The sequence below is a fragment of the Staurois parvus genome, unplaced genomic scaffold, assembly GCF_062004578.1.
Source record: "Staurois parvus isolate SC_StPar_1 unplaced genomic scaffold, SC_StPar_1.0 ptg000465l, whole genome shotgun sequence".
Classification (NCBI taxonomy): domain Eukaryota; kingdom Metazoa; phylum Chordata; class Amphibia; order Anura; family Ranidae; genus Staurois; species Staurois parvus.
The window spans coordinates 1363011-1378694 of NW_028318261.1; the positions used below are offsets into that span (position 1 = coordinate 1363011).

Below are 15684 nucleotides of genomic sequence, written 5' to 3' on the forward strand. Positions count from 1 at the left end.
ACTAAAAAAGTGTGGGGGGGTTCCATCTAGGAAGATCAGACGAGTGGGCAGTTAAGTGTATACAAACAACAGAGTCTGTTTACACCCAAACGCCCATAGAGCAGAGTGGGTTCTGGGCACGTCCGCTCTGCAGAAACTGAGTGGATGCAGACCAGCCATTCTCCTGCTCTGATCAGCAAACAGATCCCCTGCTGCTCTAAATGGCCCCATGTGAAAGGGGCCTAAGAGTGACATTTAAATACAGCAGCTTTCCTTTCTCAGCAAAACATTTTAAACCCTAGCTATAGTGAAAAAAATGTATAACTATAACAAAAATGGGCACAAATTTGGACCGCACTGTAACCCACTTTAAAACTTTTTAAGTATGAACCATTCTAGTAACTTAAAAGGCACAGTTAAGATGAGATTTACTCCCATTGCTTGCAGTTCTGGATTAAACTATGTGGTGGCCCCTAGGCAGTAAAAACCTTGGGCCCCCCTTGCAGGTTCTGGAGGTTTCTTGTGCGCTTGTTCTAGTGGGATAGCATTCAACTAAGTACTTTGCAGGTCGGCCGCTAGATGGAGATGACCATCACTACTGTACATTACACATACATACAGTAGGCTGCACCAAAATCTTCTACAAGCTGAGAGCTGACAGAAGATGAGATTTTAAGAGACAAACTGTAATGTGACCCTGATGTCTATGGTTTATGTACTAAGTTATTAGGTACATTACATTATTACAGTATTTCCTCTATAGATTCTTTAACCACCTCATTAACTGACACTTTCACCCCCTTCCTGCCCAGGTCAATTTTCATCTTTTCAGCACTGTCACAATTGGAACGACAATTACTCATGCAACACTGTACCCAAATTCAATTTTTATAATTTTTTAAGACAAATAGAGCGATTATCATTGCATTTTTTTTTATTTGTGCTAAACAAATGAAAAAAAGACTGGAATTATGAAAAAAATTAATTTTTCTTAGTTTCTGTTAAAAAATTTTGCAAACAAATAACCTTACTTCATAAAATGAGTCCTTAGTAAGAAGCATGGTGAATTTTTTTAGGTGTAACTTTTTCCCACAATTCTTTGGAACATGAAAACAATTTATAACTTTTTTTTTCTTTCTTTTCACAAAATTGTCATTTTAATAAGTTATTTAAAAAAAAACAGCATAGACATACTTGCAATTATACCCCAAAACACATTCTGCTACTCCTCACCAAGTATGGGGATCATCCCCAAAATGACCAAATATTGGAAAGCAAATACTCCAATGTATTTTCTATGAGGCATAATGAGTCTTTTGCCACAAGTTTTTGGAACATTTTGGAAAGAAAATGAAAACATATATTTTTTTGGTTTGGACAATTGTCAATTTCCAAGATTTATCTAACAAACAGCTTAGGCATCCTTAGAATTACACCTCCAAACACATTCTATTACTCCTGCTGGGTATGGCGATACCCTATGTGGTAATTTTTTTGTTGCGGACATGACACGCCATTACTAGTACCTGGCCTATCATCTGGGTGTACCACGATGCTGGCGTTCGCCACTTCACCAGGATGTACAGCGCCGCTGGTGGTTGCCTACTCCTCCTTAGATCACCTGAATCTCTTTACTGGAAACCCCTTCCTCCTCTGAATCAGTTACTGACCCACTGACAACAAAAGATGTCAATGTTGCACTGGGACACTATTGCAGATAATGTTGGTGCACTGGGACACCAACAGATGTTGATGTGCACTGGGACACTATTGCAGAAGTTCTGCACTGGGACACAGTGACAGATGTTGATGGTCTACTGGGACATCCACAGGTGTTGATATGCACTGGAACACTGCAATAGATGTTGCACTGGGACACTATTGCAGATGTTCTGAACTGGGACGATGACAGATGATGATGGTCCACAAGAGACACCGGCAAATGTTGACAGTACCCTGGGATACTGACAGATGTTGACGGTCCACTAGAGACACTGACAGATGTTCATGTTGCAATGGGACACTATTGTAGATGTTGTGCAGTGGCACACTAACAGATGTTGATGTGCACTGGTACACTGACAGATGTTGATAGGACACTGGTACAGATGTTGATGTGCACTGGAACACTGCAATAAATGTTGCACTGGGACACTATTGCAGATGTTCTGAACTGGGACGATGACAGATGATGATGGTCCACAAGGGACACTGACAGATGTTGACAATACCCTGGGATACCGACAGATATTGACGGTCCACTAGAGATACTGACAGATGTTGACGTTGCAATGGGACACTATTGCAGATATTGTGCAGTGGCACACTGGCAGATGTTGATGTGCACTTGGACACTGTAACAGATGGTGCTTGGTGCACAAGTGACAGATGGCTGCATTGTGTGGGATCTGTAACTGCACAATAAAATCAGCAGTTACACACAGTTCCGTGACAGGCTGCAGGGATTGGTACTCCTTCTCCCCACTGCACACTCTGTGTGAAAGAGCTGATGAACAGCCAAATTATTTACATTTGTAGTGGCTGTGATTGGAGCCATGACATAACTCCAAGGGCCAATCAGAGTACAGATCTCCCGATCCTTGTGGCTCTGTGTCCAAGGGACGTTTACGGGCACATTCTCCCAGATCGGCGCTTGTCCCACCCACCCGTTTATGTGCAGTGGCAGTTAATTTGTAAGAACAAAATCAATATTACTTTGATCCGTTGTCCTGGGCCATTAAACGCAGTGGGGCCCCTAGGTCGGTGCTACTCTGCCCATTTGGTAATCCAGCACTGATTACTTGTATGAATTCTAACCCTAAACACGCATGATCAATTAATATATGCATTTTAGGAGCCTACTTTGAGTCTATCTCTTGAATCATAGGTTTGGATGATGTTCTTATATTTTGATCGAATAAGGATCCCATGAACTTCCGATTTCTCAGCATACGCCATTCTGTAAGAGAGAGGGGAGGGTTTTTATTTTTATATTTTAAGAGCACACTTCACAAGAATCAATAGATCACTTGGTATTATTATTAAACAACATTATTTTAAAGAAAAAGAAACATTGTTTTCCTGAAGAAAAATAAAATAAACTAAGGCCACAGTTTTGTACATATATAATCACAAGTTATACAGAGAAACATATGTTTTAAAACACAGATCGTAATATTTACATTAAGCTATATATCTTCTTGCAGTGGCCTCAAATGTGAACCATTCATTCAAATTGTTCATGTGAATATATTAAACTGTTGGTTAGGTGCTGACTTTGGCCCTACATTCAGTTATGATACAACTGGGTTGATCTCCAATAGGGGCAAACACAACCCTTTGTACAGATGTATGCTTCCTTACGCATGTGTGAACAAATCCCAACTTTCGCACCGCTGTCAGTTCCCCCAAGTTCTGTATGCACTCTTTCCATTCCCACTTTTGGGGTGTGGAGGGTCGGGAGGTGTTTGTGTGAAGTTTTTATTTATCTTGTTTTTATAATTTTTTTTGACTCTATTGAATTTATGGGAACTATTTATTGAAAAAAAAAATTACTTGCTCACATTATTTTCTACATGGAAAACTGCTGTAGTCTTTATTTCTAGTATTCTTCCAGGACAGGAAATGAGACAAAGACAACTCCCTACAGTACAGTGAACACGTTGTGAAAAAATTATTTTTGCAGCACTGGTCAGTGATAAAAGAGAATAAAAAAAGACGAATATCCAGGAAAAGAAGCTTACACGTACAAAAAAAAAGGAAAAAGACAACTCTGCTGTTCTGAAAGACAACTCTCAAAGTGTTAGTGGTAAACTAAACGCTCATTTTCCTCAGTCATCTTCAGGGAAAGAACATAAGTGAATAAACAAGTTACTAGACTAGAGAGAGACCATGGACAGAACGACTTTCTTCCTAATTAAAAGCTGGCAGAAAATGCAATTTGGGCTGGTTCACACTATGCGGTTTAAATTTAGGCTAAAATGTATTCTGCTACATGTCTTTGGCAAAACAAAATCTCAATTCATGTAAATTAAGTGGTTTATGTGAAAGGTATAGTGTTTACAAAATGATGGTATATACACTGGGTTTGTTTTTTAATTTTTACTAGTAATGGTGGCGATCAGCGACTTATAGCGGGATTGCAGTGGGCATTCTGACACTGGGAGTAAATGACTTGTTATCACTGACATCCCCAGTGAAACCAATACAGTGATCAGTGCTAAAAAAAAAAAAAAAAAAAAAAGCACTGACAATGTACTAATGGCACTGGGCAGGAAGTGGTTAACGTGAGGGGCGATCAAAGAGTTAACTGTGTGCTGTGTCCGTGTGCTTCACTGTAAGCACACTGCTTTGCCTGGCTGTGTTTTGCACATTCATCCAAAGCAGTGTGCACGAGCTGACGGAGGAGAACCGTTTTGTTTACAAACAGTTCTCCTCCCTGTCGAAGATGCTCAGCAATCACCGGGCGCCAGGACCCGGTTATTGACAGTCGCAGCTGCGAATTACGATGCGCACACCCCCTACCCAGAAATGCAAAATCACGTATATATACACACATGATTTTGCGAACCCATGCCGCCCTGTAGCAGTATTTCTGCTATAGGGTGGTCGGGAAGCGGTTAAACAAACAAGCAAAATGATCCTCTGACCATAGTTCTTTTGCATGTATATCCTATGCAAGAAGGAAGCACAACAACTGACCAGTGCACGAAAAACTATTTGTCTCTGAGAGGCAGCTGGGAGGACTATGTTCTAATACTATTGCTTATTTTCAGAAGATTCATACAATTGCATTCATTTGAGTTATTGGCTAACTCCATCTTTCTGACCATGTTTCTTGTCATACCCATATTTAGGAGCATTTCATTTCAGAATATCTACTGAAGAGAGAAATGGAGGGATAGGTATGAGAGTCCCAGGTTCCAAACAGCCCTTGGTTGTTACTACTTTATTAAAAAATGATCAGTCACAGACCAAGAACAGAAGCTGCAAAGAACTTATATGCGCAAGGACACTGATTTCCAATATAAGAAGCCCGTGGTGATGATCCAAACATATACAAACATTTCCAAGGAAGCTCCTGTTTAAAACAAAATCCTTCTGGTAGAAGTAACAACTGAAATAGGGTGATCAGAGCTAGCTTCCTCATTATGCTGTTCCTTTAAATCCTTTACTTTCGCCAACAATTTTGCTGGTTTTGAGCTTGTTTTATTTTTATTACAAAATTATGCATTCTAGATAAAGGTGAGGACAGATCACAAATAGGTGGTATAGGACATAAGACAAGAGTTCAATGTATTACCTCTTGAAAGCTCTACTGCATATTTGTTTTCTAAACCTTCCATTGCCACTGTGATGAAGAATTCCCTGAAAAGTTCATTATTCTGAAAAGAAGAGAGGAAAAGACACACAGGACATCCGTTTATTTCCAATATTAATCCAGTGATGATCAGAGTTGGTTACAAATACTGAAGTTGTAGAATACCTTAATCTTTTCAAAGAAAGAACTGTTTATCACAATGTCATAGGCTGTGCAACCACTTCCACCTGTAATTTAAAAAAAAAAAAGAAAAAAGAAGAATACTTCAAGCACTTTTAATTACAGCTTTTTCTCAGCTTATTCAAGTAACTCAACTATAACTACCTCAGTACTGGACACTTTTACCTCCTTCCTGCCCAGGCCAATTTTCAGCTTTCAGCACTGTCACAATTTGAATGACAGTTATTCAGTCATGTAACAGTGTACCCAAAAGAAATTTGTACCATTTTTTTGAGACCTAGTTTTCTTTTAGTTGTCTTTAATCACCACTGGGTTTTTTTTTTATTCTTTGCTATATACATGAAAAAATACTGAAACATTTGAAAAACAAAAACAAAAAACATGTTTTCTTAGTTTCTGTTAGAATATTTGCAAATAAATAATCCTTTTCCATATATTTAGGGTGAAATGCATTCTACTACATTTCTTTGGCAAAAATATATAGCATCTACAAATTATGGTATATATATTTTGAAAACTGATCAAGCCTTATGTACAGATGGCATCAGAATATAATTTCTTGAGACCCTAAAATGCCAAGACCGTACAAATACCCCACAAAATGACCGCTTTTTCGAGAGACACCCGAAAAGGATTTAGTAAGAACCACAGTGAGTTTTTTAAAGTTGTATATTGTATTTCACAATTTTTTGAAAAATGAAGAAAATCATTTTTTTCACAGTTTTTTTTTTTTTTCAGAAACTGTTACCATATCAGTCATCATGTGACTAGTGTTGCAGTGATCAGGGATACTAACTGGTGACAGTACGTTAAAAAAAAAAAAAATGAATTCATAGTCATTAATTGGATTACTATTGTGATCACAATAGACATTGAGTACTATTGTGACCAATAACAGTGATCATCAGTACACAATGAATGGCTATGAATGAAAGCCATTCATTGTGTACAACTGTCACATGATTGCTGTGATTGGTCACAGTGATCACATGGTACTGGGGCTGGCCTGGTACAATGATCTGTCATCTGCTGTGTCCACCAGGAGGCAGATCATGCTTCAGTGCAGCCCCTAGGGTGAGCACGAGGTGAGTGAATGGGAGGGATGTCATATGACGACCAAAAGGAACAAGATTGCTCCCGCTTAGCCATCATTTGGCTATAGGCTGGCCAGGACGCAGTTAAACAGCTTACCACTCTCCAGAGCATATAGTCCTTAAAAGTTCACATGTAAAAGTTAAGCAAAGAGAGTTTCCAAGTTGTATATATGCTGTCAGGGAGTGCTAACTAAAGGTTACATTTAGGAGCATGTTACATACATAGGTGTGGCAAAATCAGGAGGCCCTAACCTGGCAGACTTCTAAAGCTCCAATTCATCAAACAATCCATAGCACAAGCTTGCCTATCTGACTCCTCTGTGATAAAAGCAGAAAAAAAATAGGCTCCATATGACCTTTTTTAATTAAAAACAAACAATGAGACTGACAGACAAAATGTCCAAATTCCACTGGGTTTTGGACCCCTGGGTTATACACTTTATGCCAGCAGATTTCAACCCTGAGCTACTTGACCTGCGATGTCTGCTTTTGCCTTGGAGGATTACACAAAGTGTGGGGTCCCCCTCCCCTTATAAACAGAATGCAATGATCTGCAAATCTCGCAAACCTACAGGGCCTTGATAAAGTATTCATACCCCTTTAAATTTTCCATATTTTGTCATGTTACAACCAAAAACATAAATGTATTTTATGTGCTAGACCAACAAAAAGTAGCACATAATTGTGAAGTGGAAGGACAGTGATAAATTGTTTTCAACATTTTTGACAAATCCGTGAAAAGTGTGGCATGCATTTGTATTCAGCCCCCCGGAGTCAATACTTTGTAGGACCACCTTTCGCTGCAATTACAGCTTCAAGTCTTTTTAGGGATGTCTCTACCAGGTTTGCACATCTAGAGAGGGACATTTTTGCCCATTCTTCTTTGCAAAATAGCTCAAGCTCTATCAGATTGGATGGAGAGCATCTGTGAACAGCAACGTACCATTTTAAGAAAAAATTAAGATAATTTTGAAATTGATGGCAGCAACGCATCTTAAAAGTTGGAACAGAGCCATGTTTACCACAGTGTACCATTCTATCTTCTTTTAACACTACTCTATAAATTGAGACCAGTTGCTGTAGTTTTGGGAGAGGAATGTTGTGCCATTTTTTCCTGATATAGGATCCCAACTGCTTCACAGTCCTGGGTCTTCTTGTTTTATTTTTAATTTCAAGGTGCTCCAAATATATTAAATTTGGTGAAAGATATAAACTGCATGCAGGCCAGTTAAACACCCAGACTCTTCTACTACGAAGTCATGCTGTTGTTATAGATGCAGTATGCGGTTTAGCATTGTCCTGCTGAAATATGCAAGGCCTTACCTGAGAAAGACACTGTCTGGATAGGAGCATATGCTGCTCCAAAACCTGGATATATCTTTCAGCATTGATGGTGCCTTTCCTGCTGTGCAAGCCATTCTATATGCACTAATGCATCCCATATCATCAAAGATGCAGGCTTTTGAACTGAGCACTGGTAACAAGTTGGAAGGTCCCTCTTTAGTCCAGAGGACGTTGCACTGATGGTTGCCAAAAGAATGTAAAATTTTGATTAATCTGACCACAGAACAGTTTTCTACTTTGCAACATTTAAATGAGCTTGGGCCCACAGAAGAGTAGCTCATGTTCAGGTATGGCTTCCTCTTTACACAACAGAGCTCTAACTTTTTTTGGAACGCATGGTGAACTGTATTTTTGGCAGTGAAATCCATCACAGATTCATGCCTGCTTTTAATGCAGTGCCATCTGAGGGCCCAAAGATCACGGGCATCCAATATTGAGTTTTGGACTTGTCCCTTGCGCACAGAGATTTCTCCAGATTCTCTTTTGATGATATTATGTACTGTAGATGACAATATATTTAAAAGCTTTGCAATTTTATGTTGAGGAAGATTATTCTGAAATTGATAGACAATTTTTAGATGCAGCTTTTCACACACTGGCTAACCTCTGCCCATCTTTATTTCTGAGACACTGACTCTCTAAGATGCTCTTTTTAAATCCAGTCATGTTACTGACCTGTTGCCAATGAACCTAATTAGTTGTAAAATGTTCTTCCAGCTCTTCCTATTTAGTACATCTACAGTACAGCATTTTGTTGCACTGTTCCAACTTTTTTGAGATGTGTTGTTGCCAACAATTTCAAAATTACCTTATTTTTTTTTTCGTAAAATTTTTAATTTTCTCAGTTTAAACATTTACAGTTGCAAGAAAAAGTATGTGAACCCCTTGGGCTTACGTGGAGTTTTGCATGAATTGGGCATAAAATGTGCTCTGAACGTCATCTAAGTCACAACAATAGAAGAACACAGTCTGATGAACATAATACTACACAAACATTAGATGTTGCCATGGTTTAATTGTAAATAACATGTAAACATTCACAGTGCAGGGAAGAAAAAGTATGTGAACCTTTGGACTTAATAACTGGTTGACCCTCCTTTGGCAGCAATAACCTCAACCAAACGTTTCCTGTATTTGCAGATCAGACCTGCATAACGATCTGGAGTCATTTTGGACCACTCCTCTTCACAAAACTGTTTCAGTGTAGCAATATTCTTGGGATGTCTGATGTGAATCGCTCTCTTAAGGTCATGTCACAGCATTTCAATCGAGTTGAGGTCAGGACTCTGACTGGGCCACTCCAGAAGGCATATTCTGTGCTGTTGCAGCCATTGTTTTGTTGAATTACTTGTATGCTTTGGGTCATTGTCCTGTTGCATCACCCATCCTCTGCGGAGCTTCAGTTGGCGGACAGATGGTCGTACGTTTTCCTGCAAAATGTCTTGATAAACTCTGGAATTCATTTTCCCATCAATGACAACAATCCGTCCAGGCCCTGAGGCAGCAAAGCAGCCCCAAACCATGATGCTCCCTCCGCCATGTTTTACAGTGGGGATGAGGTTTTGATGTTGGTGTGCTGTGCCTTTTTTTCTCCACACATAGTGTTGTGTGTTCTTCCCAAACAACTCAATCTTGGTTTCATCTGTCCACAGTATATTTTGCCAGTAGTGCTGTGGAACATCCAGGTGCTCTTTTGCAAACTTCAAACGTGCTGCAATATTCTTTTTGGACAGCAATGGATTCCTCCATGGTGTCCTCCCATGTACTCCATTCTTGTTTAATGTTTTCCTTATTGTAGATGTGTCAACAAAAATGTTAGCATGTGCCAGAGATTTCTGTAGGTCTTTAGCTGACACTCTGGGATTCTTCTTTACCTCATGCAGCATTCTGCGCTGTGCTCTTGCAGTCATTTTTACAGGACGACCACACCTAGGGAGAGTAGCAACAGTGCTAAACTTTCTCCATTTGTAGACAGTCTGTCTTACCGTGGACACATGAACATCAAGGCTTTTGGAGATACTTTTGTAACCCTTTCCAGCTTCATGCAAGTCAACAATTCTTGATCGTAGGTCTTCTGAGAGCTCTTTTCTGCGAGGCATGGTTCACATCAGACAGTGCTTCTTGAAACCAGTAAACCCAAAACAGGTGTGTGTTTTTTAAGGGCAGGACAGCTGTCAGCAACACATCCAATATCATCACACTGACTGGAGTCAAGGTTGGCTCACTCCTGGCTCCAATTAGCTCTGGGAGAAGTCATTAAGCTAGGGCCTCACATACTTTTTCCTCCCTGCACTGTGAATGTTTACATGTTATGTGCAATTAAACCATGGCAACATCTAATGTTTGTGTAGTATTATGTTCAGCAGACTGTGTTCTTCTATTGTTGTGACTTGGATGACATTCAGAGCACATTTTATGCCCAATTCATGCAAAACTCCACGTAATCCCAAGGGGTTCACATACTTTTTCTTGCAACTGTATGTTTTCTATTGTGAATAAAATATGGATTCATGAGATTTGCAAATCATTATTGTTTATATGTAGATTGTACACGGCACCCTAACTTTTTTGAATTTGGGGTTGTATATTATAATTGATTAGCTGATATTTAAAGGTATATCAATGACACCTGGTGTCCTCTTTACAGCAAGTCATTCATATGACTTTGTGAACTCCTGTTTGAATTGCTACGACGATGCACCCAGTTTCATCTGTTGTATTATGCTCTAGTAAAAATTATTGGAAAAAAATAAAGTATTATAATTTGCTATTGTTTGTCTCAGGCTGCACTTCTTATACCTGCAAAGATAATGTCGGCAAAATCCCAAATTACAGCTCAAGGTCCCAGTGGCACAAAGACTGTTAGAAGCTTTCCTTAACCTAATACCTACTTATTACCAGTACTAACATATGTATGAATGAGTTGGATCTTAATAGAATAGTTGAGTTATTATATCTCTATTTGTTCTAGATTAGGAAAAGTAAGATAAATTTTTTTATAGACTTTTTATGGTCTATGTATAATATATATATATATATTATATATTATATATATATATTATATATATATATATATATATATATATATATATATATATATATATATATATATATATATATATATATATATATGGGCTTGTTCTTTACATTCAAGCAGCATATGGAAGTAATTAGTCTAGCTATTCCTCCCCCATCTCTGTAAGAGATAAAGTTTCACTAACAAGAATTGTAAGAATCTATTTCATACATGTTAAGCTTACAAGATTTACACTGTAATATTTCTTGATTACGATATTTATATATGATTTAACTCTTATATTAAGATTACTTTTAGGGGTGTGTGTGTTATACATTTAATTTACCGATTGATGGAATGTCAGTGAAGCTTTGTCTAGACATTCTAAAGTTACACTCAGACTCTGTTGCCAATTATCTTTGTAGAACTACAAGGGACAGAGGAGTAGACCAGCCCATTTTAGGAAAGGTGGGGGCCGATTTGCTCCTAAAAAAGCTGAACAAAGACTTCTTTAGAAGCCTACATTGGACATATACACACAGATTCATATCAATATACATACAATATCTTAAGAACTTAACTATATTTTTTGGACATTATCTAAACATTTTGTATTCTAATATTTTATTTCTAATTTTATGCAACATTATTATTAAATCAATTTTTGAGTTTATGCAAGAGTTGGAAGGACTTTCTATTTTGGATTTTTCTCATCAATACAAGTTAAACAAAATATCGAGATAATACGGTATTTTACAAAGACAGTAATGTCGGGAAGTATCCCGTTGGCAGAATCAACATTTCAGGTGCATACATGACAAATTACAAGAAACAAGGTCTCTATATTAAAAATATCTTACTATTGTCTACTTCAACATGGGGTTCTCCAATGCTCATAGGGACACGATAACCAGAGGGATCATCTGATTCCAAGATAGTGACAAGTTCCTGCTCACTGAGGTCTGGGGGAGCTGGGATTTGACTGCACTTACAGATGTTAATAAAGGTCTTTTCGTTTTTTGATGTTTGAGTTTTTATGCAAAAACCTGATTAAGAGAAAAAAAATGAACACCACAAAAGATGGAAGAATACAAATATTTACATTAAAAAAACAGTATAAGTAGGATAAACAACACAGGTTTTAAATGAAGTTCAAGGGGAGTTTGTATAAGCAATTACCCCAAGCACTGAAAAGACATGTAAATTACGTTCTGATGTGCTATAGTAGCCACCCTCATACCAAAAAAGCAACACTTACCAGGCTGGGGCCGGATTTGTTTTGATGCCTGTGGGATTGGTAGCCTATTCTGTATTTCCTGCTTTGCCTGCGAGAAAAGGTATTGTGAAAAAAACAAAATGTAGTAAACAAGTATGTGCACAGCAAAAGCAGTTAAAAGGGATTCCTCCCACATATTAGGATACTAAAAATACACATGAACTTTACAGGATAATTTGGAAATTTCCTTTCTTCTTTCCTTTCCTCCAGTTGACTAAAGCTGGCTACAGACATTTGAGTCAGACATACTGGCACACTTCATCTTCAGATGTCTTCTGGCCCACACATAAATGTTGGTGTTTCACAGAAAAGACTTGGTTTCAAACTGCGCACCATCTTGGCACTGGCTGACTGCAGGGGCAATAGCACCCTGGTAAGGTTTTGTATCCTGCCTATATACGTTCTCCAATAAAGTTGGTACTACCCATAGCAGGGAATGTCACCTACTTTGCTCCAAATTGTCAAAAGTGAGTAACAATCATCTTGCGCCTAATCTGTGACCTTATAATTACACATTTATCTAAAGTCAACTTTTCTTTCAATTTTGGATGCAATCGCGAATTAGAACTCCTGATGTCTTTTTTTTTTATGTCTGTGTCCTCCCTGGGGAGACTCCCACCTCCCTTTTACCACTGGAACTGAAAGTGATGGGAATTCCAACATTTTCAGTTGTCTCCAATAAAGAAACAGAGAGAACATTTTCCACTGGTACATTTATTCTGTTAGCAATTCTTTAAGAGAGGAATTCCTTCAAGACACGAAGTGAAGGGAAATTTCCATAGCAGGAAACAGACAGCAAAAAAAAAAAAAACTAACAAGTGTTTTAATCCTTTCCTACACTATTCAAAACAGTCTATGCATTGGCTATTCATAAACTTACACTTTAACAGGTATCAAAAGATTGTCTACCTGCACTAAGTCTTCGGCTGATCATATGTACAGTAATTTGCAGACAGGTTCAACCACTTTCATCCAGCTTGTGATTGAAAAAAACAAAAAACAAAACACCAACAGTTTTGATTATTTCATTGTTTTGACTGGAACTGTTGATTGTAATTTGCAATGCTCTGTTCAGTCTTAATAAAGACATCAGCTAGTTGTCTGTTTCTATGTCACCCCACGTGGAGAGATCCACCTATCCTAGGTCATTCACCATATTTTTTTACAATAGCAGCAGATCAATAAATGCTGGGTGAACATGACATTAAGCTGCTAGCTCAAAGACTTAATTTACATCAGGACTAGGAGGCATGGAGAGGAACAAAAAGGTACAATCGGTGGGGGGGGGGGGGGAATTCATAAAGGATGACACCCTTTAGAATTCTGTCAGGGCACAGCACCGAAAATGTTGATGCTCGCGCCCAATTCATGTACCTGTCTGTGTCAATGTTTGTATCGGGAAGTGGTGTCCACACTGCATACTCCTTCCCCAGTGCTCTTCTGCCCTCCCTCCCCAGCCACTGCGTCCATCACATTGACAGGCATATGACCGAGGATTTGTAGACTTGGCGTGGGCAGAGCCTAATGGGGAACTAAGAGACACATCAGGTCCGATCCACTTTTCAGTGACAGCGCTCGGGACTGGGCAGATCCACAGCTGCTACTCATTCCAATAGCAGCTTTCAAATTTGCCCACTGTCACACAAAAGTGGAGTGGACCTGGTGGGGAACTAGTCACTCAGTTCCCCATCAGACTCCACCCACCCAGTGAAAAGGCATTGCCCATACTTTGGTTAATGACACCAGTTGTATCTCTGGCGTTCAGCTAGGGAATCTCCCAGCCATCAGCCAAATGAGGCAGAGGATGTAACCCTCTGTGGGAAGCGGGCACGTGCATGATAGCTACCCAGCACAGGCTGTGCATACTGGCATACTTGTTAGCCTGTTCAGAGTTAGCCTGACTGCATTTCATTAAGAATTTGTCACTGCCATAACGATAGTTTCCTAAAATGGCAGTCGTAAGGATTACCTGTATTTCCTGCACGTGTCAGTAAAATTACTGACACTGATGCAAGTGCTTGCCTTAATAAGGCGCAGGTAGTTTTTGAGAGAATTACCAGCAGAAAAGGGGCGTAAGAGCAATTCTGATTTCCCCTTATCATTTCTAGAAATGTTCTCACAAGTATTCCTATTTATTAAGTGAAAGTACATTTAATATCTAGCAGAGTTATTTTTTTTAGTTACTATAACTGTAGCCAGCAAACAAATATAATGTACCATGTTACCCAGGAATAGAGGTAGTAATAGAGTCCTTTCTGTAGCTAGCTAAAAGTTTGGGAGCTTTGAGACCCACTTTATCTGTCATAATACCTAAAAAAGTGCATTTATAGCACCGAAAAAACTTTTCTTTATATTTAAGTTATCCACTAAAAATGTAACCTTTGTTGCCTTCTTTATCTTTGTAGTCACCATAAAGAAATCACAGTCAGTGGCAAAATATACCAAATATGACATTATGCTGCAGAATCCTGACACTGCATGTTGTACTGTACTATGCAGACAGACATACCTTCAGCAGCATGTGTTCATAGAGAGCTTCCTCCATCTCTGCATTCAGTTCTGCAGACAGTAGGGATTTGTCCAGTTCCATCTTTCACCTGTAACCAAAATATAGCTAGATGAAAGTAAAAGCCTAAATCCACCAGAAGGCTCAGAAGTATTGTTCTTTGGAAAACCGTTTACTGGGCAGGGTTAGGAGAAATAGCACAATTTCATCCTGGAAACATCTTAACCATCCTTTACCATATTGTCCATTGTACCATATTGTCCAGTTACATTCCATACAATCCTTCTCCTCTTATGGCTAGTGCAATGCTTTTCTCTGAAAACACTACCAATAACCTTGGTGCATTAGCTTTCAAATGTACAAAAGTCTACTGTCCTTTTATTTTCACGAAGAACATTTAAGATTTTGCAGGTTTTTGCCCTGCTATGCGTCAGTTTCACGGAAGTGACAGAGTTTTCACACGAGGAACTACAAATGCTCCACAAGTATTCAGAAAAGGAATTCTGACTTCTCCTGACTCATTGGCTGCATTCTTGGTCCAGGTCTCAGAAGTATTTAATCCTGTGGAAACCAGACAACTGTAAAATTTTGCAAAAGCATTGGACACAGTTCCCCACACACTGGTATTGTGTAAGGTAAAGTCTACAGCAGGGGTACTGAATTAAAATTCACGGGGGTATGGTCAGTAAATGTTTCTTCCAGCGGAGGTATGAGTGTCATGTTGGTGCTATGACTCAGATCCTTCACATCACAGTTCCTCCCCCCTTCTACATCACAGACATCCCATCACAGACACCCCACCCCCCCATCATCTACTGCTCCATCACAGACCCCATCCATCACAGAAACCCCTCATCACAGTCCTCCCTGTAAATTACAGAGTCCAGTCCCTTTCCTAATATCGCAGTACTCCCCCCTTCCTCCCACACTGTTCTACCTTATTCACACGAGCAGGTGCAGGGGGGGGGG

At 39.1% G+C, this 15684-nt stretch overlaps 1 protein-coding gene across 1 annotated transcript in view; it reads right to left on the reverse strand.

Annotated features, from left to right (window-relative positions):
* PIH1D1 (PIH1 domain containing 1) overlaps positions 1 to 15684 on the reverse strand; it is a 35140-nt gene that overhangs the window by 9052 nt on the left and 10404 nt on the right. Inside the window, exons 2-7 of the mRNA XM_089689003.1 lie at positions 14719 to 14806; positions 12192 to 12258; positions 11794 to 11979; positions 5465 to 5526; positions 5282 to 5363; positions 2842 to 2938 (exon numbers count right to left, since the gene is read on the reverse strand). Of these exons, the coding sequence (XP_089545129.1) occupies positions 2842 to 2938; positions 5282 to 5363; positions 5465 to 5526; positions 11794 to 11979; positions 12192 to 12258; positions 14719 to 14799 (575 nt within the window). The 5' untranslated portion in view covers positions 14800 to 14806. The remainder of the gene's footprint in view (positions 1 to 2841; positions 2939 to 5281; positions 5364 to 5464; positions 5527 to 11793; positions 11980 to 12191; positions 12259 to 14718; positions 14807 to 15684) is intronic.